At 37.1% G+C, this 25,409-nt stretch overlaps 1 protein-coding gene across 6 annotated transcripts; it reads left to right on the forward strand.

Annotated features, from left to right (window-relative positions):
• The first annotated feature begins 2,087 nt into the window (after positions 1 to 2,087).
• LOC115764944 (mothers against decapentaplegic homolog 7) lies at positions 2,088 to 25,151 on the forward strand. Of its 6 annotated transcripts, none has more exons than XM_030708260.1 (8): positions 2,093 to 2,787; positions 3,757 to 3,971; positions 9,349 to 10,744; positions 17,401 to 17,454; positions 17,512 to 17,646; positions 22,779 to 22,991; positions 23,054 to 23,204; positions 23,266 to 25,151. In XM_030708260.1, exons 3-8 carry the CDS (start codon positions 9,682 to 9,684, stop codon positions 23,432 to 23,434), a joined length of 1,785 nt encoding a protein of 594 aa, XP_030564120.1. In that variant the 5' UTR covers positions 2,093 to 2,787; positions 3,757 to 3,971; positions 9,349 to 9,681; the 3' UTR covers positions 23,435 to 25,151. The 6 variants fall into 6 exon arrangements, with proteins under 6 accessions (XP_030564125.1, XP_030564120.1, XP_030564123.1 ...); XM_030708263.1 differs by having other exon boundaries at positions 2,093 to 2,780; XM_030708262.1 differs by having other exon boundaries at positions 2,093 to 2,636; positions 3,640 to 3,971.
• The last annotated feature ends 258 nt before the right edge of the window (positions 25,152 to 25,409 follow it).

Genomic DNA, 25,409 nt, shown 5'->3' on the forward strand with positions numbered 1-25,409 from the left:
AGACGTGTAATATGCTGAAATGTTATTATAATATTAATATATAAAATTGTTTGTCATGACTGACTGACTAATTGGTAATCAACGTACAGTCCTACCCGTAAGACCTAAGACTTATTGTAAGGTTTGGAAAATGGCGAAGACAGTTTTATGAAACTTTTTTGCCATACGATCGGCCTCTATCTCGTTTTCGAAGATATTTCTATAAAATTTTAAGGGTGCTCAACACATTTCCGAAAATCGTTTCCTCCTTAATGGAAAAGGGGTAAGAAATTTGTTGGGTGAAGTTTCGGATTCAAATCGATTTTCAAGGATCCTCATGAAAATTCATTTGAAACGTGTTTTACACTTCAGGACAAATAGTTTTTTATATATAGAGATTTGTTAAATAAATAATTGATAGGGATTCCCGGGAGGCTGGAGTGAGGGAACCTGTGAAATTGCCGGCCTAACCGGCGGCAAAGTCGAGTCGTGGAAAAGCTAATACTATATATAAGTGTTTTTCCTGACTTACTGAACTGTGACCACGCAGTGTCCAAACTGTGAGAGCCCTTTGGGTCAAATGTGAACATTAAGACGAGCCGCTGGAACGGACCTTTGGATTTCTAAAGTTGCATTTTTAAGATCATTTAATTGACAGGATTCTTCAAGCACAACACCAATAAAAATAATTCCCATTTCATGCATAATACTACCTAGTCATGACATGGTCGGTAAATTTTAGTCGTGTTAGATCCACCGTTTTTGTGTCACAAAAGGCAATTTGGCTCTCGCACATCTCTACACCTAACCCCACGGGTGAAATGCATTCTCAATCGTGAAGTCGAAGAGACAGACACGCAACGATTGCGCTGAAGTATATACAGGAATAAGTTGACGATTACGATGCGGTGATGGTCAAACAGGTTCCTGACTGTGGGGCTACTTCTCTGTTGCTCTGCTCTTTAATGGTTTTTTAACAAGTTTGCTTTAGCAGAACTTGTGCGCTGATGATATCTTATTTGTTTTAGGCTCCTAATTGCGCTCATCTCATAAAATACATACGGAATTTAGCAGGAATGCGTCATCGACCACCCAAGTTATTCTACTAACTGCTGGGCCCATGATTGTCAGTGCCAAACAGCAGCAGCATTCACTCGTGAGAGGTTTATTAAGGCTCAGAAGGACATAGATGGAACTGTGATTCTGAGCTTCACCCAATTACACGTTTTTCTAAGCAAGGATAAGCTAATTTGTACCCAAGTCTCAAAATTGATGAAACGGGCGACCTTAGGTAAATTCAATAATTCATCTCAGTACAGAAAGATTTAGTCCTTCAAATCGTAACAGCTGGGAAACTGACGTTTTTACTGTAGTTTTGGGAAATTCCACTTTCGAGCATGGACAAATCCTGGAGAGTATTTGTTGGCAATCGTTTTTTATACACTGGCTGAATCTCATATATTCCGTGGGCGCAGTAGCAGTACATCAAAATAAGGTCTAGTATTTAAGCTGTGGATCCGAAACCTTGACATAACGTTAGCTTCCTGTTTCATAAAGCAGAAAAATATTGTTTGAAACTTCATCTGAAATATTCTGTGGTGAAGTGAGTCAGTATTCTGCCAACATCCTACAGTCGTCTCGCCATCGTCGTCGCAAAACCCTGCGTTCACGACCTGTTATTATCGTAATGACAGCAGCCTATTTGCTTTTATGTTTTCAAGTCGTCCAAACCCAAGACAATTATCTCTGCTGGAGCTGGCCATCAGGCTGTCCGATGTTTCTTTGATCTCTTTTGGCCACTAAGCGTCTGTGTGTGTATGCATGTGTGTATGTATGTGTGCGTCCTTAAAGGGGCGCCACTGGTCCGGCAGACCGGAACGCAGAGACTGCAACTGATATGGCTATTTATCAGTTTTTGTTGAATTCTTTGCTCAGCCCTCCTGAGTACGCAATTCTTAAAACTAAATTATATTATCGGCAAATTTGTTTGATTTTCTGATTTTATTAATAAGGATCTGTTTTATTGAAAATCCATACAAAACGTATTCTTTTATTAGATATAATACATACTAGTTTTAAATCATTAAAGTTAGCTTACAGATACATATGCACATCTGCTTACATGTGTATATAATTTAAATGTTGTGTTCAACTTATTGAATTACCCAGTAAAATTCCAACTACACGAGACTTAAAATTGCGCACAGCCAACTTAACGTGAGTCACAAATTGCGTGCGGCCAACTTCAAGTGGCTTAAATGTGCGGAACATTGTGCTTCTGTATTAGTGCAACGGCTGTAGCTGTGTGCGAGAGTGAGCAGTGGCAAATTCACCACACATCCGACAGATACAAAAACACACATATGCATACTCTCTCAAAACGCAAGAAACTTTCGTAGTGAACGGACGTGGTTTTTCGGTTTCTACACGAACATTTTTTGTTGTGAACGCGGGCGTTACCAACAAATAAATGCAATAAACGTAGACAAACGACAATTGCTTTCACGGCGTCCGCGTTTCCATGCTGTTTTGACATTTCGTTTTATAAATATTTCTTAGTTTTCATAATCGAGTATTGTACAAGTAAAAAGTGAAGTGAAATGTAAAGCGTTTAGTGACAAACAAACGCAATTTCGACGCCGTCAACGTTCATAAATGTAAGCCGTAGCGAGAATTAAATGATGTGGAGGAATAACGGCACCCGAAAAGTGCGATGTAAAAAAATTAACGATAAACAACAATTTAGCTGTACGCAACGTGAATGCAGCATTGAATAACGGTTATAACGCAACTAACCGAATGTAAAACGTAAAGAAGATTGATCAATGCAAACCATAATACGTGTATATAAGCAGACATATGTCTGTATGTATGCATGCATATATATATATATATATATATATATATTGCATGCAAAAACATATAAGAAATATCATATCCTATTTTACGACTTCTGTAAATTTCCAATAAAATATTTTGATTTTATCGTAATTTGGGAGCTTATCAACACTTGAAACTTTAGTTCCTTTATGTTATGTTTAATCTATTTTCTTTTAGTTTCTATGCTTGATTTTCTTTGCATTCTCAACATTCAGTGATTATGCCATTGGGTGTATTTTTTTCTTTTACTTTTGTTTATGCGTATCTATTTGCGTTAAATAATAGTAGCATATGTTTCGTGAGTTCTTTCCAAAAAGGAGTCTGGAAATGATTTAAATACAATTGTAATTTGTGCAAAAATGATATATGGGCAAAACAAAATACAGAGTATTGCGCAGTCGCCTTCAAGTTCTCACAAGGTTTTGCGACCAAACATAAGATTTTCCAATTTATTAAAATTTAAACAAATAAATAAGATCGGATTCAAGCATAAATAAATGCGTTAGGAAAACATTTAAAATATGCGCAAATATTGCTAAAAGCGCATTTTTTGCACGTGGCTAAAAAATAAAGCTGCTTAAATATATGAACAGCAGACATTTGACACCCAAACTTAAATAAGCCTCTCGCAATAACGATTGGCTCTATTATTATTTATTTGTTTAGCAACGACAATTAACTTGGGGCTAAATTTACCACGTACGAATTACATTTCTTCGGAAACGCACACAATTATTTTAGTGTTTATTTATGGATATGAATATGTTTTTGTATGTAAAGTTGTTGTAGGCTGAAAAATACAGCTGACTTGTGAAGAAAGATTGACGGTCGGTCAGTGCTAAACCAAACTAAAAATAATCAATTACCCTTTGTACCTCGTATGTTGACGCGCAACAGTTTCTGTGGATGTGAATCAAGCAAACCCGATATGTTTGCCAATGAGTACGATATATAATATTGCTTATCAATTCCAACATGAATCTTTAAATAGTTGTGATTGAACCCCGCATACATATCAAAAATTGCAATACATCAACATATCACAACATAAGATTGATATATTTTACACAAAAAGGATAATGAGGATGTCATGGATGAACCCTACCAATAAAGTAAGTATGTTCAATATATTTGTTGCTATCTTATTTGTATTGTTACGTATAGTTTGTGTACAATTATATTTTCCGACCGGAATATCACCTCAGATACTTTTGCCTCCGGGTATACAAATTAAAGTGTTAAAAGGAATTATATAAATTGCAAATATTGTGAATACGCATGTCTCTTCGTATAAAATCGTAATTACTAAAGGTATTTAAAGTCATTAATATGAATAGAAAAGGTAACAAAGAAAACAGAAGGGATCTAGGCGGAAGGGATCTTACACTGCGGTTGTAACTTAGCTTCATTCCTTAAAAAGCATCGGTGCTTATAGTCCGATCTACATATGATTTTCAAGGCATAACATGGGCAATGCATAAACGGGGCTCGACCTTTAAGCTTGGGGGAATTGGGGGTGGTATCCAAAAAGCGAATTATTTCAAATCTGTATACAATGCGACAAAAAATTAAGAAAAAATATATAATATTTAAAAACAATACTCGTGATGCACACGAAAAAAAAAACTGATGAAGCCAGGTGTGTTGATGCGTATTATTTTCGATGCACATTTCGTTACTTCCGAAACAAATATTAGTTAAAATTGATTTAAAAGATTAGAAATATAGTTTAGATGGCGACTGGCTAGAACATATGTATGTTCCATGGTTAGTGCTAGAACCCATGATCCCTCGTGCCAGGCTGACACGATCAAACGACAGCTTATCCACGCAGTCTCTTGATGTCACGTTTTTTCATACAAGGTTCTACAACCGTTATCCTATATGTAGGGCAACTGACAAACGAAGAATTTGTGTTGAAATCCACACAGACCCAGCACCCACACATAGAATATATATGCATATATGTGTGTATATCGTCTTGCCTCAATTGCAAAAAAAACTTCTGTTTTTAATTAAAAACTAAAATAACGACTGACAAGGACTACATATTACATTATTTGAGTTGTAAAAATAATGAAAGGAAAATTATAATTATTTGAATTGTAATTTTTTGCTGCTCTTATTTGCCCCAACCTGCAGCTATGTACAGTAAAAACGATATTATCAGGTAAAACTTTCGATGAAGCCCAATCGATGTTTCGTAAGAACTTGAGATAGACAAATATTATGCAATGAATGCAGCTCCCGCTATTAAGTTTGTTAAATAATGTATGTATGTACATACATACATGTATCTCTTTTCTTGACCGTGTTGGGCTACACTTGGCCATGCTCTGGTAAGTCCGTGCGTGTTTAAGAAACGCCCATCTCTAGTAATTTTGCACATAAATATTTGGGGTATTTTACCGGCGTCACTAAACATAAATAGTAGTGGCGCCAAAAGTGTCACATGCATATACATTGTATGTATGTAGGTACATTTGAAAGTATGGTGACATACATATGTATGTACATGTTAGCTGACGACGATAATGTTATGTACATATGTAGGTATTCGTGCACGTACGTCTTGCGTACGCATTACCATGAGTGCATTCATCCGTATGTATTTATGTGCTTATTTATTTTAGACGCAATCTTTTTGGCAATATAAGCGAATATCCTTGTTCCAAATTGTATATGCGGCTGTTATCATAGTTGCATTTATGTATGTACATATGTACTTGTTGAATTTTCAAAAGAATTCGGAAATGTGTTGTTTTTCAGCCACTGACACACACTCGCATGCGCGCTTATACACACACACGTGCGCCCGCACACAACACACACGAAAGACAACACACACTGACACGATGCTCTCTTGTGCACTTGCTTTTGCGCTCTCGCTCTTTTTAATTCACCTCAAATTGTTGATTCTTCAACTTGTCAAACCGGCTGACAAACCGACTGAACGAGCGACCAACCGACCGTCGGTCTATCGTATCGTTGTTGTATTGTTGTTGCTGGCGCTGTCGTTGTTCGTGTCTGTCTGATATAAGTTTATATTGGTGGCGCCATTGCGACGACGCCGCCGCCGACATCGTTACTATTATTTCTTTTATTACGTTTACGTCAGTGGCGCCCACTGTGGCGCCTGTGCCTCATTGCGTCTCGTCTCATCGCGTTGTTGCCCTGACTTTGCCTCTAGCTGGCACGCAAGCAAGTATATTCAATACGCGCGTGTGTGTGTGTGTGTGTATGTATACAACGTTCATTTGTACATGCATGCATACGTATGTATATATACATTTGTATGTTCGTCTGAGCGTGTAGTCGTGCCGTCATGTTGGCGGCGCCACTGTTGCCGTCGCGATAAGGAGCGCAAGAAATGCCAGCGAGCAGCCAGCAACAAAATGGTCGTAGGGGCCACAGTTTTGTATTTGGGTTGTTAACTGCAGCGGCCTTTGTCAGCGTTAGCGGTAGTCGGTGATGCTGCGCTGTCGGAGTCCGCTGTTCTGATGGGCGCATTACTCATGCGCCTTGATTCTCTACTTGTGCGTTGTGTTTGAGCTTTTTAAAGCTTTGATAAGAACTACACACATATTGCATAAGTTTAATATATATACATGTACATTTGTCTGTCCATAGGCATGTGTGTGTATTATAAAATATGTTCGGTGCATCTGCCCATGGAGCATACATGCAAATGTATCTACGTATGCACATACATATGTATATGTACAAACATGTAAACTGCAGTTTTATTTTAATTATATGTATTTTTTTAATACTAAATTTGTTTTTCATTCTATTATTTCGTTTTGTTCATCTCTATATCTATATGGATATAAAACGGTTTTTCCTGATTGACTGACTGACTGATTGGTGATCAACGCACAGCCCAAACCGTAAAAGCTAGGAAGCTGAAATTTTCACTGTAGTTACCTTATGTGATGAGGGTACACGCTCAGACGGGGTTTCGGGAAAATCCACCCGCATGTGTGAAAATGGTTGTATGAAACCTTTTTTTTACCATCCAATCGGCCTCAAACTCATTTTCAAAGAAATTTGTCCAAATTCATTTTGAGGGGTGCTGCACACTTTTCGAAAAATCAATTCCTCCTTGTTTGAAACGCTCAAATTCATTTCCAAAGATCTACATAAAAAGTCATTTGAGACATGTTTCACATTTTTCGCAAAATCTAAACAACTTCCTTGGAAAGTGAATTTCAAAGATTTGTTTGGTGAAGTTTTAGGTTTTGTCCGATTTGCTTCAAACTTATTTGCAAATTTCTAATTGGCGGAAAACGTTAGTATGAAAGTTCTTTGTTTACCGTCCGCTCAGTTTCAATATCATTTTCCAAGCTTTTTGAAAACATTGATTTTATTACATACGTACCACGGGCAGTAAAATAGTAAAAATAGTTGCGTTTTAATGAATATACATACATACATTTATACATATGCCAGCGGGTCTTCCCGGCTTTGTCTTGGACGTATTTAAATCCCATACTAACGATGGGAGCGGGCCTCATTTAATGATTTTGTGCAAATGCACATATGTGACAGGTGAAAGCATTTTCAACCATCAAATGTATATATTCTTGGTCAGTATCAATATCCGTCTCTATCCGTTTCTCTGTCGAACTTTCTCTACCCTTAATAAAAACGTTGCGTTTGGGATAACTTCGGGAACTCATTGACCATTCCCAGCTATGAGCAAGGGCATAGCGTGCCGGACAGGCTATACAATCCACATCGGGTCTGGTATTTCCTATCACTATCTCTTTATCCTATCGGCTTAACCATAAATTTCCTTTCTTTATTAATAACTTCTTTCGTGTTTCCCATTTATTGTTTTTTCCTCAATGATACAGAAAACTAAGATTATTTTTCATTTTTACTTAAGAAAACTATTTTCTCTACGAACACCTTCCTTCTTAGCTGTAGGCTAAATAAAACACCTCCATCGGTCGGTCATGCTATTAGAAAATGGTGTGTTTTAATTATTCTTTTAGCATTTAATTTTCATAATTTGATGTATTAAATAGATAGGAAGATACACGTTTTTGTCGACCATTAGGAAATATAATAAAATAAATAAATACGAGCTAGAGTCGTAATATTTTTAACGTAGTATATATTGTTTAAAACCATCGGTAAATAACCCTGTTTATTTGCCATTGAGTCAACTATATTTTTAATAATTGTCACCAAAGCCATTACATTTTGGATGTAGCCTTTGTGCAACTAAACAAATATTCCATACTATAAAATCTACTGTAGAATTCTATCAAGATCGGCTAAGCACAGAAATTATTAAATAAAACCTGTGGTCATATAAGTAACCCACGTGGCAGATAACGCAGAGCTTACGCATTTTCTGTGTACATGTGCACACAAACATTCATATTCGCGCGATCTTTTACTAATTCTATTAATAGCATTGCAATTGCTATAGTATATGTATATGGATGCCGCTAATTAGTTCAGTAAATGATACTATGACGTTGGAGTGTAGATCGAAGGCAAGTAGATGATGGGGTTGATTGATGGTCGGTTGATGGGGGCGAGCTAGGACCCCAATCAATAAATATTTGGATTTTTAAATAATGCTATCTGTTATATCCTTTACCCACGAGATAGCGAAAGCTGTATCTGGTTGCGTGTGTCTAAATATGCACCCATTTATGAACAAAAATAATAAGAGATTGGAATTGTTTTACTTTTGTATATTCTAAATCCATAACTCGTCTTGCTTACACGAAATCAATAACAATAGATTTTCAACTCGAAGCCTGAAAAAAAACGATGTTTACGTCTGTCAGAAATGAAGTACTTTCTTCATACCTTTTTACATTCCTTTTAAAATGAAAAAGATCCCATAAAGGCCGGGGGTTTGGTAACTACATCCATTTAGGTGCAATACAGGCCCCAAACAATTAATAAATATCGGACTGCAAACAACGAAGTTATTTCAGAATAAAACAGATACTAAATATGTATTTGACTTTATTCCTGCATGTATGAAGCTCGCCAAGGATCATCTTTATACAGTTTATATTTTCCGAGATTGACGCGTTCATGTATTTAGACGGATACAAGTAGACTAACTCAGCCCTTCGACCTGATTAAAATGATACACTGACCAGCATATGTTGTGATTATTTATTTATAGGTTACAAGGGTCGGAAGTACCATCCTTTGCATGTCCCAAAATCATTATTTATTTTGACAACAAAGTAATAAATTCAAAAGTGAATAGAAAAACTATATAAATTGTGTCGCATATGAGCAACTGATTAGCGTGATTTCGGCAACAGTAGAACAGTCAAATACGGGTATATTGACTACAGATTTGAAATTCTTCTTGGTTTCTTGCGTTCAGCAGCACTAGTTACTTTCAAATAGGGTACTGTCTTTCCTTAATTATTTCTTGTTGTTATAGTTACGTTATGTATATAGAAATAATTATAATGATAATTTGTTCTCTTCTTTTTTTTGCAGAGTTCATATCAAAGCAATTGAATCAAGGTCATATCACGGCTTAAAGCCTTATAAGCGATACAGAGGAACTCGAGACTACAGCGATACCCTAGTCAACGTCTAATAAATATATGTATATACATTTATGTACATATATGTTTGTACTAACTCTATAGTTAGTCTAATTAGAAAGAAGTAACAGTAACATAAACCACTCCTAACCCACCGTACATATCACAAACCAATCCAAACCTCCACTAGCCGGGCCTTATGAGTGCGTTCTAATAAAGTTGATTAACTTAAATAATGCACATTCGATAAGATCGATGTTACCAAAAAAATTGATGTCTCTCCATGATATTCCCAAGCGAAAAGAAAAAAGAACTATGGCGTTATGCGTCAAGAAACAATCCGGCTACGTGCGATGCGGATGGGACACCGATACCCACGCAGCAACTACAGCCGCTTCACCCTCCACATCAACGCCACCTTCAAACATGCGCCAGCTGCTGCTGCTGTGCGGATCAGTCTTCGGTGATGCGGCAGCTGAACAGCCCCCCGCCACCATACTGTTCAATACCCTGCTCCATAGACTGCTCAGGCTCTTATCATCTCATCCACTGTCACCAGCATCCAACACTGGACCAGCAGCCACCTTCGTACCGCACAGATGGGGAAGCAGACATGTCCGTGTCCGCCTCGGCGACAGAGGAATCGGACTATTCCTTTATCAAAGATGGATACAGCTACGCAAGCTCTGGCGAAGATATGTTGAGCGACGAAAACGGACCTTGTGGGGTGCTGGTGCCTCCGTGTTCCAATGCACACCCATCGACTCCCGCGGCGACCTTTGCGATGACAGCGGCGAACATGTTTCGCAACTGCTGCGGGGGCGGCGACGCGACAGAATCCAGCAGTGGATTCTTTTCGAAAACGACCCCGCCCGACAACAGATGCCACTTCCTGAGCCGTCAGCACACATCCACTCCCACCTGCCCAATGCTACCCCACTCAACAGCGTTGTCCGCAGGTGGAGCAGTAATGACTGCAACTTTTCGCCACCGTACACCGAATCAGATCTTCAATGCGCTGCTGAAAAAGCTCAAGAACAAGCAGATAGCCGAGCTACTTCAGGCAGTAAAAAGTCGCGTGGACCCACCTCACAAGCGCGACTCGCTTGCGGCCAACCGGGCTCTCATATCCACCTCCCCGAGCTACTTGCAGTGCATTCTGATCAAGTGCACTTCGCCCATGGACGAGCTGCAGCACGTAACCACGTGCCAGCTTTTTTTTTGGTCCGACCTCAGGGATGCCAAAGAGCTAAGGCGCCTGCCCACTTGCCCCAGTGCGCTGGATTCCGTCTACATCTGCTGCAACCCACTGCACTGGTATCGCATACACCTCCCAATCGATACAGGTAAGTCATGTTGGAAAATGCTACATGCATATTTTATTTATAGCTCCAATTGAATTTACATAGTACAATGTAAGTTTCGGCAGCTTGGAGTTTTTTCAGGATATCGTCAGTCGGCACACTATGTTAACCTATTTAATTCCTTAAGCCTAATTTATATCGTATTTTCCATAAGTTTCTTTCGTGAGTCGTGTTGAAAGAATTATATCGAGCTTATAATTTTTCAATACATCCTCGCATTTGAATAATTACGATTTTTAGACTTAGTTTTTTTAAGTGTAACCTGGAAATAGGAAGAGCTTAATACCAAATGTGGTTTGTAGGCTCGTTATAGTAAACACTAATGGAGAATATTTCGTTTCATTTCATTTTTGGATAAATACTAAATACCTATTAATATTGTCTACATGTATATACATAAATTGGCGGGTATTGCCCGGCCTTGTCCGTGAAACATTTTGTGCTACAAATTTTAGATATTATCTTTCAACTTAGTACAGGCCCGTATCAAAAAAGTTCTGATAATGATCTTTGAAAATGAGTTTAAAACCGATAATAAGCCAGCAATTCTGGTTAAGTTTTTTCGCCAAATTTTCACGGTTCATTAAGTTTTTATGAAGAGCTTTGAAAATAATATTGCTGCAAATCGGAAACAACTTAAAATTTCAACAAAAAAATCTTAGAATCGCACTTTTTACTGAGAATACTTTGATTATGCGAAAAATCTGAAAAGTCTTAAATGATTCTTCATATAGATCTTTGGATTTGAAAATAAATTTGAACACATATCATTACCCACCAAATATTTGAACCCCATTTCCAACATGGAGGAAAGGTTTTTTAAAAAGTGCGAAACAACCATCTAATGAATTTTGACAAAAATCTTTAAAAATGTTTTTTAAGCCGATCGGATGGCGACCAGAAACGTTCATACAAAGCTTTGACTTTGCGAAAAATGTCAAACATGTCTCGAATAGTTTTTTATATAAATCCTTCTAATTGAATTTGATCGCGAAACGTCACCACCCAAATCTTGGACCCCATTTCTACCCAGGAGGAGATTCATACAATCTATTTCGCGATTCCCCACTTGCGTGTGGAATTTCCCGAAACCCCGTCTTAACGTGCACTTACATCACATTAGGTAGCTACAGTGAAAACTTCAGCTTTCTAGCTCTTACGGTATGGGCTGTGCGTTGTCAGTCAATCAATCTTTGTCCTGACTGACTGAATGATTGACTGACTGACTGATTGGTTATCAACGCTCAGCCCAAACCGACTACGAGATATGTATTATTAGTCGGAAATACCTTTATGTTCTTCTAAAAGGAAATAAACATATTCATGAAATGTGTGATTCTTGAAAAATATGTAAGTCACTCCATAAAGAACTCGTACACCTTAAGGCAATATTATCATGATCGGATGATGATCAGAATTGATCTCGACCTCAGAGAATATTATAACTAAAACTCTATAGTTTGTTAAGTTAAGTTTTCGTATCCCATACAGGAACAGGTTTGATTGGAGGGTTTCTACTCAATCACGATAAATTAGATCTGATTTGTATTTGCTTTATTTTAATTACTTGTGCTCAATGTGTATAACCTTATCAGATTCGTAGAGCTTAATTCAGTTTGGTAGATACGGAGACATATGCAGACATGCATATACACACATATACATGTATTTTATGCTGTGTAACATAAGCACAATTACTATTAAAACTAAATACTGTTCGTTTTTTGGTAACAACCATTGTACTTTTTGCCTTTAAAGTGCATGTTCAAAAAAATAAATAACGAGCATCTCCCTGATACACGCTGGTAAGGTAAACATGCCTTTGGAAGTATTAAAGCATGGTTCGTGCCGCATTTACCTGCTCGACTGTAAGGCAGCTGCAGCCGCAGCATCAGCATCTCTCGTTTGGGGTCTGTTGTCGGTGAATCAACTTCCCGATACTGACTGGGACAGGTTTCTTTTTTTTCAATGATGGCGCCGAGCCCGTTGAACAAGACGCTAATGTAGTTCCTTCCACATCGGCCAAGGGAGCACAGTTCCTGGAATTGTAGCGAAAGCGCTGCAGCTACATAGATCGGGACATACTAAAGAATTTGAGTATATGTATCTGCTGCTTATCTACACAAAATAGAATGTCCGTTCGCCAGACAGTTCTGACAAAAAAAAAAAACGTTTTTGCAGAAGTTCTACCTCTCTTAATAAACCATGTACTAATGTTTAATGCTTTTAAATGATTGACTGGAGATACTCAGTAGAAACATTGTCATTCCTTATGCAAACCAAAAATAAAATTGTATATTGTATATTAACATATAGTCAAGATATCTAGATTAGAACATTCTTGGTTGATTCTTAAATATATATATATATTTTATTTTTGTGGAAACAATCCAATCAATCAAACAAATGTCGATGGCGGCGAGGCAAGCAAAAATCACTTGCTTTTTTAGACAGTCAGACACGCCACGCCACGCCGCTTCTTTGGGGCGATTAAGGCAATGTTGGAATTTTACTGCTCCCTTCGCCTTTGCCTTCGCCTTGGCTTCGCGTTTTCATTGGGAATCGTTCGTAGAATCGTTCGTTCACGCGGCGGAGGCGGCGTGGCGGCAGCAGCGGCAACAGCGGCCAAACGTAATCAGGTTTAACTGGTACCCGGGCTAACTAAGTCGACGGCGCCGTTGCCGCTTCTAGCACTGCTGACGTCTGCAGCGCCAGCTTCCTCCGCTCCCAGCGGCGAATGCCGCACATCAAACGATTTGTGCGCCAATAAAATGTCCCCCAGTGCTGCTGGCTGATATGCAAACATTATTTATTTTATTTATTTATTTTTATTTAGCCGCGCTGATGTTTGGCCTGGCCTGGCTCAAGTTTGTTGCTGTGTTTATGCCCATAAAATGGGGAAATTGGGTATATATGCTTGTGCAGCTGTGTCTGGTCGGCGCATCAATAGTTGATCCGATAAAGTCAGATCCGTCTGGTTGGCAGTCCAGCCGTTTTTTGTGGACACACTAATTCCAACATTTTAGTCATAATATATGTATTATTGTTTCAATTATTTATTTTTGGAATCATCTTTATGTGTGAGTACAGGGTATCTCTTAGTAGAGCTCTCTCAAACACTTCTACTTGTTTTCTTTTCTGATTTTGTTGTTTTTGTTTCTGTTTCGGGTTGGCTTTGCTTTGGTTTTTGTAGTATGTACGTGCACATGTATGTATGTATGTATGTATGTGCATGTATTCTCGAATACTAATATTGTACTATTTCTGTGAAGCATGATCTCATCGTACAGCTTGTCTTAAACACGCGCATTTCAACCCGTAGTCTTGGTTAGCTCTCCAAACTATTTACAATTAATAGACCATGATCTTTATTTATTGAGCCTTTGTTGTTCAATAAGGACACTACACTTAGGTATGTGGGACGGTAGATAGTAGGCCGGATAGGACCACAATATTATGTTATTGTTAAAAATTCTTTATTGCCTTCATGATATATAAAGCGCTGCCTTTACAATAATATCTTCAACAAGTTATTGACGAAGATTAATAAGCCGGAAATATTGTACTACTAAGGACATATCTTCACCATGCCAATGACATTCGATCTTTAGTTCTCCATGGTAGTTCTAACCGCTGCATTCCCGACTGGACCAGTCCAAGTTGTTAAGTTGAAAATGCATTGCAAAACGCGAGCGAAGAGGGCCGCGATGTCTCTCGCTGTCATAAAAAAAACGTGATTTTGTGACATATCTTGGGATTGTACCCTGTAGCACCCATTGGGTTAGTACTAATAGAAATTTCTGGAAACCTGTTATAAAACAGCTTCTTTTGCCCAACTTTTGTCCAACTTTTGACATTTGAGGCTGAAACTTGCTGATGCCGTCAAAATAATTTAGTTGCGGCACATGCTATTTGATTAATTGAAGCATTTAATACCCATTATGAAAAATATATGGTTTTAAAAGGTATGTTTATAATAATGCAAGAGTTATCCTCAAAATGGCATGCAATGCTTGCAACGTACGATTATAGTTATAAACCATTGGCCATGTCTACCTGTCCTGTTATGTATGAACGCGTCGATCTCAAAGGCAATTTAGGCTAGAGATCTAAAATATTGAGCATAGCTTCTTCCGATTAGATCAATCTTACAATGTTGTACTACGAAGTCTCTGAGATCGAAACCTTTATACAATCGGATAGACGAACGGAAAGACTTTTGCATATGAGTAATGCCTGTATGTTGACGGTTTTTTTCTGGATAAATTATACACAGATAAGGGAAAAGTCACTATCTTGATGCATCCTCGTTCCCCCTAATATGAGAATTGATTTTCAAATGTACAAGCTTGTGCGTTGGTAAGATATTTATACTTTTATATGTGAATGAGAATATGGGAATGCAGATCCCATACATAGTGCGTACAAAATTAAGAAAAAACACAGACGGTGCATAAGGTGCGCAACTACGAGATGTGTTTGGGGGAATTTGTGTGTTTTTGTTTGTGTGTGTATAAAAAGAAGCTTAAATGTCTGTAATGCTGGACATTCATCGGTCTTATAGTGTTAGTGCTTAAATTTATTTAAAGATACAGTACAAATACATAACATATTTACTTTATTAAACATTTTCCATTAAAAAAACAGTTATGCATTCGTTTGTTAGTTTGAGAAGAAATGTATTTAATGGTAATTATTATTAATCAATTTACTAATGCGCAGACGCATAAACCTTTTAGAAAACTACATATATGCATGCTAGAAGACTCAAAGAAGACGTCGGGCAAACGCTAAAAACAACTGAGACTAAAAAAGCAAAAAAATGACTGGATGCACTGGGGAAATTTCTTAAAACAAAATGCAAAAATTAATTTACAAACATACAATAAAAAATATTAATAAATAAATGTATGTCTTTTGATATCTATAATATTAATATGTTGTACTATGTAAGAAATGGGTGCAGTATTCGGTTGTCTAGTCCCTGTATAAGAACGATATAAAGACCTTTTGTTGTTGCAACTGTAGCTTCTGTATGAAAATATGCAAAGTTACACTGGGTTGTCAGATAAGGCTATTAATAAAGCTGCTGGAAATTATTTTGGGGCAAACTATAAGGTTAGTGGTATCGACAACGCTGACGCCTCTACTAGCCAACAGGTATCCAACGTTCCGTGTCTTGATTTAACTCATTTGTAATGGTTTGGTCGACCTGTCTCTGTCACAGGGAGTCGGTAAGTTATAGACCCACCGACTCACTCGGATAGCAGTAGTGACAGCGCAGCACGTTGCCCATTGAAAGGAATATGTTATGTAATGCTGAGGAAACTAGCCCTTGCCTCCATTAGGCCTGATGTTTAAAGTGTACATACACAACATAACTAATTCATTTCCTATTATTTCATTATTATTAAAACTATTTTCATACTTTCAAAATTAAAAAAAAATTGTAATTTTGACTTTAGCGCTAAGCTTACCGCCTCTATAATCAATTTAAACATTTGTGTGTTAACTAGTATTTCATGTCGAGACTTGGTCCGCGGGATTTTAGCTTATGCCGGAAAAATGTTCGCCCCACTTCTGTGCATCGCCTATCCCTCCCGCGATTGCCTATCAAAGCATTTCTAAATGCCCCTTCGATTGGGTTTTGCTGGTATAATGTTGAATTGATTGTGTAATTCGCTCCAACTTCGAAAGAATATAAATATACCGCACCGCTCGAATAGCAAGCTATGCATTCTATGCATTCGCCATACTCCAATCACAATCAACTAAGTGAACGCTTGCTAAGAAATTCATTGCTGCTCTTGTTTCTCATAGTAAATTTCCATTTTATAATTGACCCGTCTCAATTGAACAAAAGAAATCGTTTTTTTTTAATTTATTAAAAAATCATATTTTTTAAGTATCAGTCCAAAATATAAAGCATTTTGTCTTCTTACTGGTTTGAAACCTAATTCTCCATATGACGGGGATAAGACAGTTGAGTTGACAAAAGAAACATTTATGTTATTATTTTAATTTCCCACTTATTTTCCATTTTTGTTGTTCTAAATTTATTGTTATTGTTACTCTGTGAATAATCACATAATTAAATAAAATATACAAATTGACATAAGCTGGTGGAGTTGAACCAACGTCCTCTCCCTGGTAGCCCGACGCTAAGACACCTAAGCCACACAAAATGAAGAACACAATTATATGACTGTGTTGTTTTTGATACTTACCATAAAAAGCATCGAAGGAAGCTTCACTAGTCGTTCAGTTAGGCGATCAGGATATAGATATAGATATAGATATAGATATAGATATAGATATAGATATAGATATAGATATAGATATAGATATAGATATAGATATAGATAGATATAGATATAGATATAGATATAGATATAGATATAGATATAGATATAGATATAGATATAGATATAGATATAGATATAGATATAGATATAGATATAGATATAGATATAGATATAGATATAGATATAGATATAGATATAGATATAGATATAGATATAGATATAGATATAGGGTACCTGCTCTACGCGTGGTCCCCCCGAATAGAAAATAAATATACATAACATCTGTGTATATCTAGCAGGATATTAAAAACTTTTTTTCATTTGCACTTTCAGAATCCGCACTCCCGCCGTATCATCGATCAAAAATGTTGAGACTAAGAGATAAAGGTATGTAAATGTGCTTCTATCTAGGGTACTGAACTGATCAGAGTTCCACAATCCTAGATACTGAGGAAAGCTCTCAAAACAACGAAAGGCTGTCAGTGGCAGCGTGGGGCGTGCAGGGCAACAATAACACCAAACAAATGGAATCGCAGTTGTATGTCCCGAGAATCGAGTCTTTTACCACAGATGGAAAAGGTGAGTTTGTAGCCATGCCGCAGTCGGAACGTGGCCTCTTCTGGCTCTTTTCCTTATCTTTGGAGCGGCTTTATTAAGCATTCAGCGATATAGCAAGCACCTCTCTTTCTTTAGGTGCTCATTTTTGTATGTATGTGCATTGAAAACATACAGATGTATGTGTGTATATACACACAACACACATATGTATATATTTGTGTTTATGTACAATGTGTGTATACATGTTTCTGCATGTGTGAAGAGAATGTGTGAGAGCTACGGCAGCGGTCGCGTGCGTGTGTTTGAGCACGCCGGCACGGGCCGAGCCAGGCAGTCAAGTTGTTCGTGGCGCCAGTTTGCCGCGTCAGGTCGTCACTTTCTATATTGATATTAACTTTTAAACGAAAACAGCAAAAACAACACGAATATAAATAATGAGCGCAAAACAAATACAAATAGTGCGAGGCGAATGCGAATAAGTGTGGCGGCAGTGACGACGTCGGCGTCGACTTCGAGAGCGATGGCAGCAGCAGAAATCTTGGTCGCTTGCTTACGACAGCTTTGTGGAGCAGCGCGGGTTGCGGGAGTGTCAATGGCTTGGCTATGGCTGGTTATCGCCACCACCAGCTGCACAGCGGGAGGGTGATCGGAGGTAGTGGCGTTATGACAATGATATCATTCATGGCGCTGCCGCTAACGCCTTCGTGGAACTGGACAGTTTCTTGTTCTCTCTTTTTCTATACTCGGTTTAAATGGGTAAATAGTTACGTGAAAATGTATGTAACAGGCAGAAGGGTGCATCTTGGTCCCCATAAAGAATGTACATATTGTTAATCAGGAACACGAGCTGAGTCAGTCCACCCATGTCCATCTGTATGAGCGTATAGAACTCGGAAGAAAAACCAATCGGCTAAGAATTCTAAAAATATGTATGTATTTTTAATGAATGCTCGTATATTTCGTAGAACGAGTTTATTATTTTAGTCGAGATCTCCAATTTTGAAAGCTAGAGCCTTGTCCTTTGGTATTGACACGCATTTCGCTACCATATCTATGGCCTGAAAACTTCATAACAAGTTTATATACATCCCGGCTAGAGCGATGCCTTGTTAAGGGATAAAAGTTGCCGAACTGATTTTCCGGCGAATGATCCGATCCGACAATCAGTCGAAAAATGAGTTGTTGTATGAAACTATTTTGTGGTTTTCAAGATACATTTACTAAATTATTACGACCTTCACAATTTGCCACAAATCTCATATCTGAAAATCAGTAAGCCAAATGTCTGAAAGAGTATTTAATGTTCAACGAGTCAGTATTTTTCGTTCTAAAAATATTTAGGAATTCAGATGTTCGTAAATATCTGTGGACATATTTATGTATGACCTATACTGCATGCGTTATTAGAACGGTGCGGAAAATTATAACAACGTTATCTATGTTGTTATACCCTTGCAGAGGGTATTATAATTTTGTCGTGAAATGTGTAATGCATAGAAGGAGCCATCTCCGACCTCATAAAGTATATATATTCTTGATCAGCATTACCAGCCGAGTCGATAGAGCCATGTCCGTCTGTCTGTTTCTATGCGAACTAGTCTCTCAGTTTTAAAGCTATCTCAATGAAACTTTGCAGAAGTCCCTCTTTCTGTTGCACTCAGCACATATGTCAAAACCAACTGGATTGGACCACTATATCATATAGCTGCAATAGGTCGAAAACTAGGTTTTCGTTTAAAAACCTTTTTTGTTTATCAAGATATCTTGCCTAAACTCGGCATTAACTATTTTCCCTGTGCTTCTTAGATACGGGCAAAGCGCTAAAAGCATTATGAAAAGGTTGGGTCTGCAAGGGTATTAGATCTTCGGCGTGCCGCATTTATGCAGCGCTTCCTCTTGCCTTACACTATGCGAAATTTATTCTTGAATAGCTTTGATGTTTAGAAATCGATCTTTAAGAAACTTGTGTGTACACTAATCGCACTTATAAGAATATACAGTTAAATATGTGTAAGCATAATACACTCTACACATAAAGTATCGTGTATGTCGCCCTTATGAGTATCTAGCTTTTGTACTTTCGATCAGAGATGTCGCGTTCTGCCTGTTACATTCATTTGCTCAAAAGCATTATTAATTTGTTCCCATTTTCAAAGAGGTTCAAAGTATATATACCTGTATAGATGCGTATGGTAAGACAAATATGTACCCGTGATTATTTATGTACATGTTTAACATGTATTTACTTACAATACCGACATGTGTGGTCACTAACCAATTTACACTGCGCGCACACACACACACACATAGATAGATTTTAAAACATTCTAAATTTAAAGATGATGTAGTAGCTCGTCGATGCGCACTTCTGTTTGTAATTATGTATTTATGTGTAGCTACGTGAATGTACATACCGACGCATGCAGATTGACTGAAAAATACAAAACAACGCCTAGCCGGCGCTATGAATCCCAAAGAGTCAAATACGAGATCCCGAAAATACCGCTCCTCGATGGCGGTTGCCCGAGCAGGCGGCATCGGCGCCAGAGCCGATTGCAGCGCCCCACCGAGTCCGTGCACTCCCGTCTCGCCATCATAGCTGAGTTGCAAAAGCTATACAGCGTATGCCGTACATTACATTTGATTATTTGTACACAACATACACACTTTAGTATGCACATTAATAGCATTCTATAGTACAGTGTGCATATCTACTTGTTCAGATACATACATATGTACAAATGTGCAGTTGCACGCATGCATCTTTATAAGAAGATAGTGTACACGTGTATTATTGAGTAGTTATTCCATTATTCTTGTTTATTGTTATTTGATTTCATATCAAATCATGGAAAATAGAAAGAAATGCCCTCTTCGGCACGCCGAAAATTAAACACACTTGTAGAATTCATATTATTTCGATAAGACTTATATGTGAGGAGCCTGGTGAAACCAAAAATGTCGAGTTTGGTCAGATATCTTGATTAATAAAAAAGGGTTTTTCATAAAAGAAACTACTTCAGCCCATCCGATCATTCCCATAACATCTATATGACGTTTGTCGTTTAGTCGTTTGATTCGACGACTTCCGATATTTGAACTGTTTGTAAAGAAAGACGGACCTAGGCTTAATTTCATGTCAAGGGTGTGTTTGGTTCAGATACATAAAAAATCGTATTTCTTTTTATACATGGAATCTATTGATCCCATGGATAAAAAGAGTATAATGGTTTTGTGTAAATGTATACAATAGCCAGAAGAAAGCTTCTCCGATCCCAGGAGCCTTAAAATGTGAAGTAGTTTTGTCCTAGTTTAAGTGATGAGCGCGTTTATTTCGATCGAAAACTTTCCCAGTTTGTATACAATCGATACAAATCAATATAGAGCTTATCTCGTGACATTTAGTTTCACGTATAGCATACGAAGAGTTAAATTCCAACAGATTGAATTAGTTTTTTTTAAATTGTAGATAGTAGAAGTGGGCTTTTGCATAGCACAATTTTATGATTGTTTTTTGTTTTTATGTTTCTTATATGAACTTTGACCGCCGCTTTTCTCCACTTGTTTTCCAATCCGTACTAACTTAAAAACCGTTATATCGAAAGTTATATTTTATATAGCTGTTTAATATTTATATAGAAGTCCAACGATTAAAGTAGCTAATGTTGCTGCATCCGCCCAGTTTCCAAAAGGGTGCTCAATCTTAGACGTACCGAAGATAGCCGACTCCTCGTGCTATACACCTGGTCATTCAAACGCTTACTCAATGACAGATTGTCGAATAAGTAACAAATTAAAAACTATCGTGTTATTAGTTGGTTAAAATGCTTCTTTAGACGATAAACAGATGTTAAAATAATATAAAAAATATAAATATTGCTTGAACAACTTCATGGTCTACACCAAATACAACAAATACTGGTTTCGTCAATACAGTTAATGCAGCTTACTTAATATGTATTTTCTTTATTGAGAAATGCCTAGAATTTGGTCGCTATGCTCGTTGTGCTTTTAGCCAGCCGTATTATAGGCATCCGCAAGCCAAAAGGCACCGGCGGCACGTTTACGTAACGATGTGGCGCCAAAATTATTGCCATTAAAAGACTATATAAATAACTGCATTGGTATCTGTGGATGAGATTGATCGAGTGATGAGATTGAGGCACGGTTGAATTCGAATCGTATACGAGAGCCTTTGCCGCTCGATTAGATCTGCATGCGCTCTGCATGATAAAATGTAAAATTTTACATTATCATTTCACCCTTGTTCAAAAATTGGCCAAGTTGTATGAAACGCAATTAGTTCGGATTGTTTGGTTTAGTTAAATATGACGTAAGAACAGGTTAGATTGGTGTGCTCGCGATTAAAAAACCTTGCAACCTATATATCAGATGTTCGGTATATTTATTTTTATTTGGAATATTACTTGTTCGCATAGAAATATGACAATAGGACTGAGCTGTGTCGACTCAGCTGTTGATGTAGCTCAAGAATATACTTTATTAGGTCGGAGATGTCTCGTTCTATTCGTTACAAATTTCATGACAAAATTATCTTATCTCTACAAATGGTAAACTAACAACATTTTTACAACCGTTTTCCGGCAATTTAGCATAGTTGCAGGTGAAACTTTCAAAATCTGTAAAATACCTATTATTTAAGTTTTTATGTCGGGCCTTACAAATTTAATTAGAAATTGCTCAAAAAAAAAACGCAACTGTGAAACACCACTCAAATAAAATGAAACAAGGCACTTTGACGATGATTTTAAGGTCTATTGGATGGTAAATAACAAATTTTCACACAACCCTTTTTTGTTCTTTATCCACATCTTGCATCCTGTCTTAGCCTGCAGTTTTGGCTGTAAACACAAGTCAGTGAGTCAGGCCAAAGGTTTTATATACAGAGATGTGTCAAACATACCCTATCTGTGTGGCCATAGTCGAACCAAATAAATTAAAACCAAATTTGGTTCAACTTGATTTTTGATTGATTGATTTAATATTTTAAGTAAATTCCATATATATGCCTCTATATTCGAATGCACACCCTATAAAACTCGGCAGGGCTTTTCAATGTTTACAAATCTCATAAAATGCCTTTTATTCTCTAGATAGAGAACTAACAAAAAGTTATGCTCTATCAATTTTAGATCGAAACGCCACCAACTGGGTATGGTGTCAGATTGCCTATTGGGAACTGGCCCAGCGCGTTGGTGATCTGTTTCACGCCAGGAAGTCAGCAGTCAATATATACGCTGATGGACCAGTCGACTGCGCCGGAGAGAGCATGTGTTTGCGTGAATTGAGTGGGAAGAGGAGACCGCTGGATACTGTGCAAAGCACGCGTCAAAAGGTTGGTCTAGGTAAGTACCAATAGTGGGTAATTAACTAAATATGCAAATATAACTGAAATTTGATGTTATAGGCTTAACTCTAAGTCTGGAGTATGGTGACGTGTGGATCTATAATCGCAGTAATGTGCCGTTATTCGTGGACTCGCCAACGCTGGCCGAACGCTTGGACCGGGTTTGCAAAGTGATGCCTGGCTATTGTCTCAAGGCCTTCGAAACACAAAAGTAAATTATTTTGGTAGATGCGTTGTTTAATACAATCATTATTAACTTATATCCCATTTAGCAGGGCTCAATGGCTGGCTGAAAAGCAGTCGCAGCAGACCCATCTGGGACCCATCGACCGATTTAGCATGAAGATCAGCTTTGCCAAGGGCTGGGGTAACATGTACAGGCGGCAGGACGTTATGGGCTGCCCCTGCTGGCTTGAAGTTCACTTTAACCATCTGCGGTGACAGTTTCAGCTTCCGGTGGGCACCAATTGCTTTACGGCAGCGGCAGCGCTATGTTTAACTGGGATAGTCTGCACTAATCCAATGTGCTGTAGGCCACATGTGCTCCACCGGTTGCGACAGCTCCTTCAAATAGTTCAAAAACGGATTTCGGGACTACGCAGTAAAGCAAGTATACTGAGACTACAAGCAATTGTTACAAAGAGTTTTAAATTGCGCCAACTGGACTAGCAAACAACTAATAAGTTGGGGCAACAATGGACTGCAAATTATATACTTTTAAAAGTTTAACTCAATTATGGAAAATGTTTTAATAAATGCTATATCGAAATTAACTTATGGATAAAGCATGCGCAGCAACGGAGTTAGAAGTGTTAAATTCAAATAGTAATTGATTGTTAAACATAGCTAAAAATAAAATCCTGTGATTCACTGTATATGTACATTTGCATATGTATGAAGTATGTATGAATTACAATCTAAAATATGTAGGAACGTAGCAAACTATAACTCGTTAAGAGTAACAATTTCTGATTTATGTACAAATACTTAATTCATGTACATATGTTAGTATGCATAGTCTATACATGTCGCTCATTCACTTGAAGACTGTCATAAGTCACAAAATGCGACTATCATGTATATATTGTACAAAATTCTTATTTATATCTTGTATACTCTTCAATTGAGAAGATGTTTATTTAAAATGTTTTCTGCAAGGCGGTACTCAATGGAAAATATTTAACGTATTTTCTGAAAAATCGTATATTTGTTTAAGTTTTGACAGTAGTCAAGTAAATGAGTGATATGTTCTTAACAATGAATGAAAGGAATGAAATACAGAGGTGCACATTTCAATAATAGCGGAAGATATACATACAGGCATTTGACCATCACAATAGTAATGGCTTATGATGGTTTTCGCATTCACATCATTTTTTTTAGTGGGAACTCAAAATACAAATTATCTTTTTTTTTTATTTTTTTGATAATATTCTAACGTAACCCTCAGGCATAAATAGACTATTAGCCATTTAGTAATTTTTTGAATCAAAATATTTTGCTCAAGCATTTTTATGTTGATGTCTTAAACAATTGCTTAACTTTCGCTGAATTTTGTAAATGTTATAATTCGCGTTTTAGTTTTCATCGAGCCCTTAACACCATACTCAGTTGCCTTTCAATGTGACGGAAACGCAAATTTGAGCACGCGTAAGGCATTTTATACTACACATTCTTAAAATAAATTCTTTATTTGGTTTTTGTCATGTTCAATTAAAATTTCGCCCACTGTAGATAATGTTGCGGTCCCAATTCCCCCACAAAACCATGAGCCTTCAGTAAGTGTCTGCACATACATACATACATATGTATACATGTACATTTTAATTCCAAAAATATATTATTGTAATACCTATACGCCCTTTTATGAAAACATAAGTACATACGAGTTAATAGTAAAAAACTAATTTTAAAAACTGCTTGGACTTCAGTCATTTTGAATTTATCATATATACATTCATACATGCTTATATATGTATCCTTGTATATACTTCAGTATCTTCGAAATGATCAAATATTTAAGCATCGTTAATAGTTGTAGTTTTACTGTTATGTTTTAAGAAATATTTTGTAATAAAATTTCAATATATTTACAGATTTTGATTTTTCACTGTCATCTTTGTATTTGCTATCCACTCAATGTTACTCAATGCCATAATTAATATTAAAAGAGTTTGTAATTCATTTTATTTTAATATATTATTTATATAATTTACTATTTCAATATTTAAGTGCTTAAAGATAGCTTCTTTTAGCACAGTCACAAATATTAAAATTATGAAAAAAAAAGTTGCATATTTTTTCTTACAACTCGATAACAATTATTATTAGTTTAAAAACCACCGTTTAAGATTTACAATTATATTGAACGGTTTTAGGGAAACAATCTAAGCTTGTATGTATTATACTACAGGGT

Source organism: Drosophila novamexicana, unplaced genomic scaffold (assembly GCF_003285875.2).
Source record: "Drosophila novamexicana strain 15010-1031.04,08,12 unplaced genomic scaffold, DnovRS2.1 tig00000877-arrow-arrow-pilon, whole genome shotgun sequence".
Classification (NCBI taxonomy): domain Eukaryota; kingdom Metazoa; phylum Arthropoda; class Insecta; order Diptera; family Drosophilidae; genus Drosophila; species Drosophila novamexicana.

Coding starts and splice junctions, on each gene's coding strand:
- LOC115764944 (XM_030708260.1), top strand. CDS start 9,682: ATGATATTCCCAAGCGAAAAGAAAAAAGAACTATGGCGTTATGCGTCA. Junction 17,647..22,778: donor TTTTACCACAGATGGAAAAG/GTGAGTTTGTAG, acceptor TATCAATTTTAG/ATCGAAACGCCACCAACTGG. Junction 23,205..23,265: donor AAGGCCTTCGAAACACAAAA/GTAAATTATTTT, acceptor TATCCCATTTAG/CAGGGCTCAATGGCTGGCTG.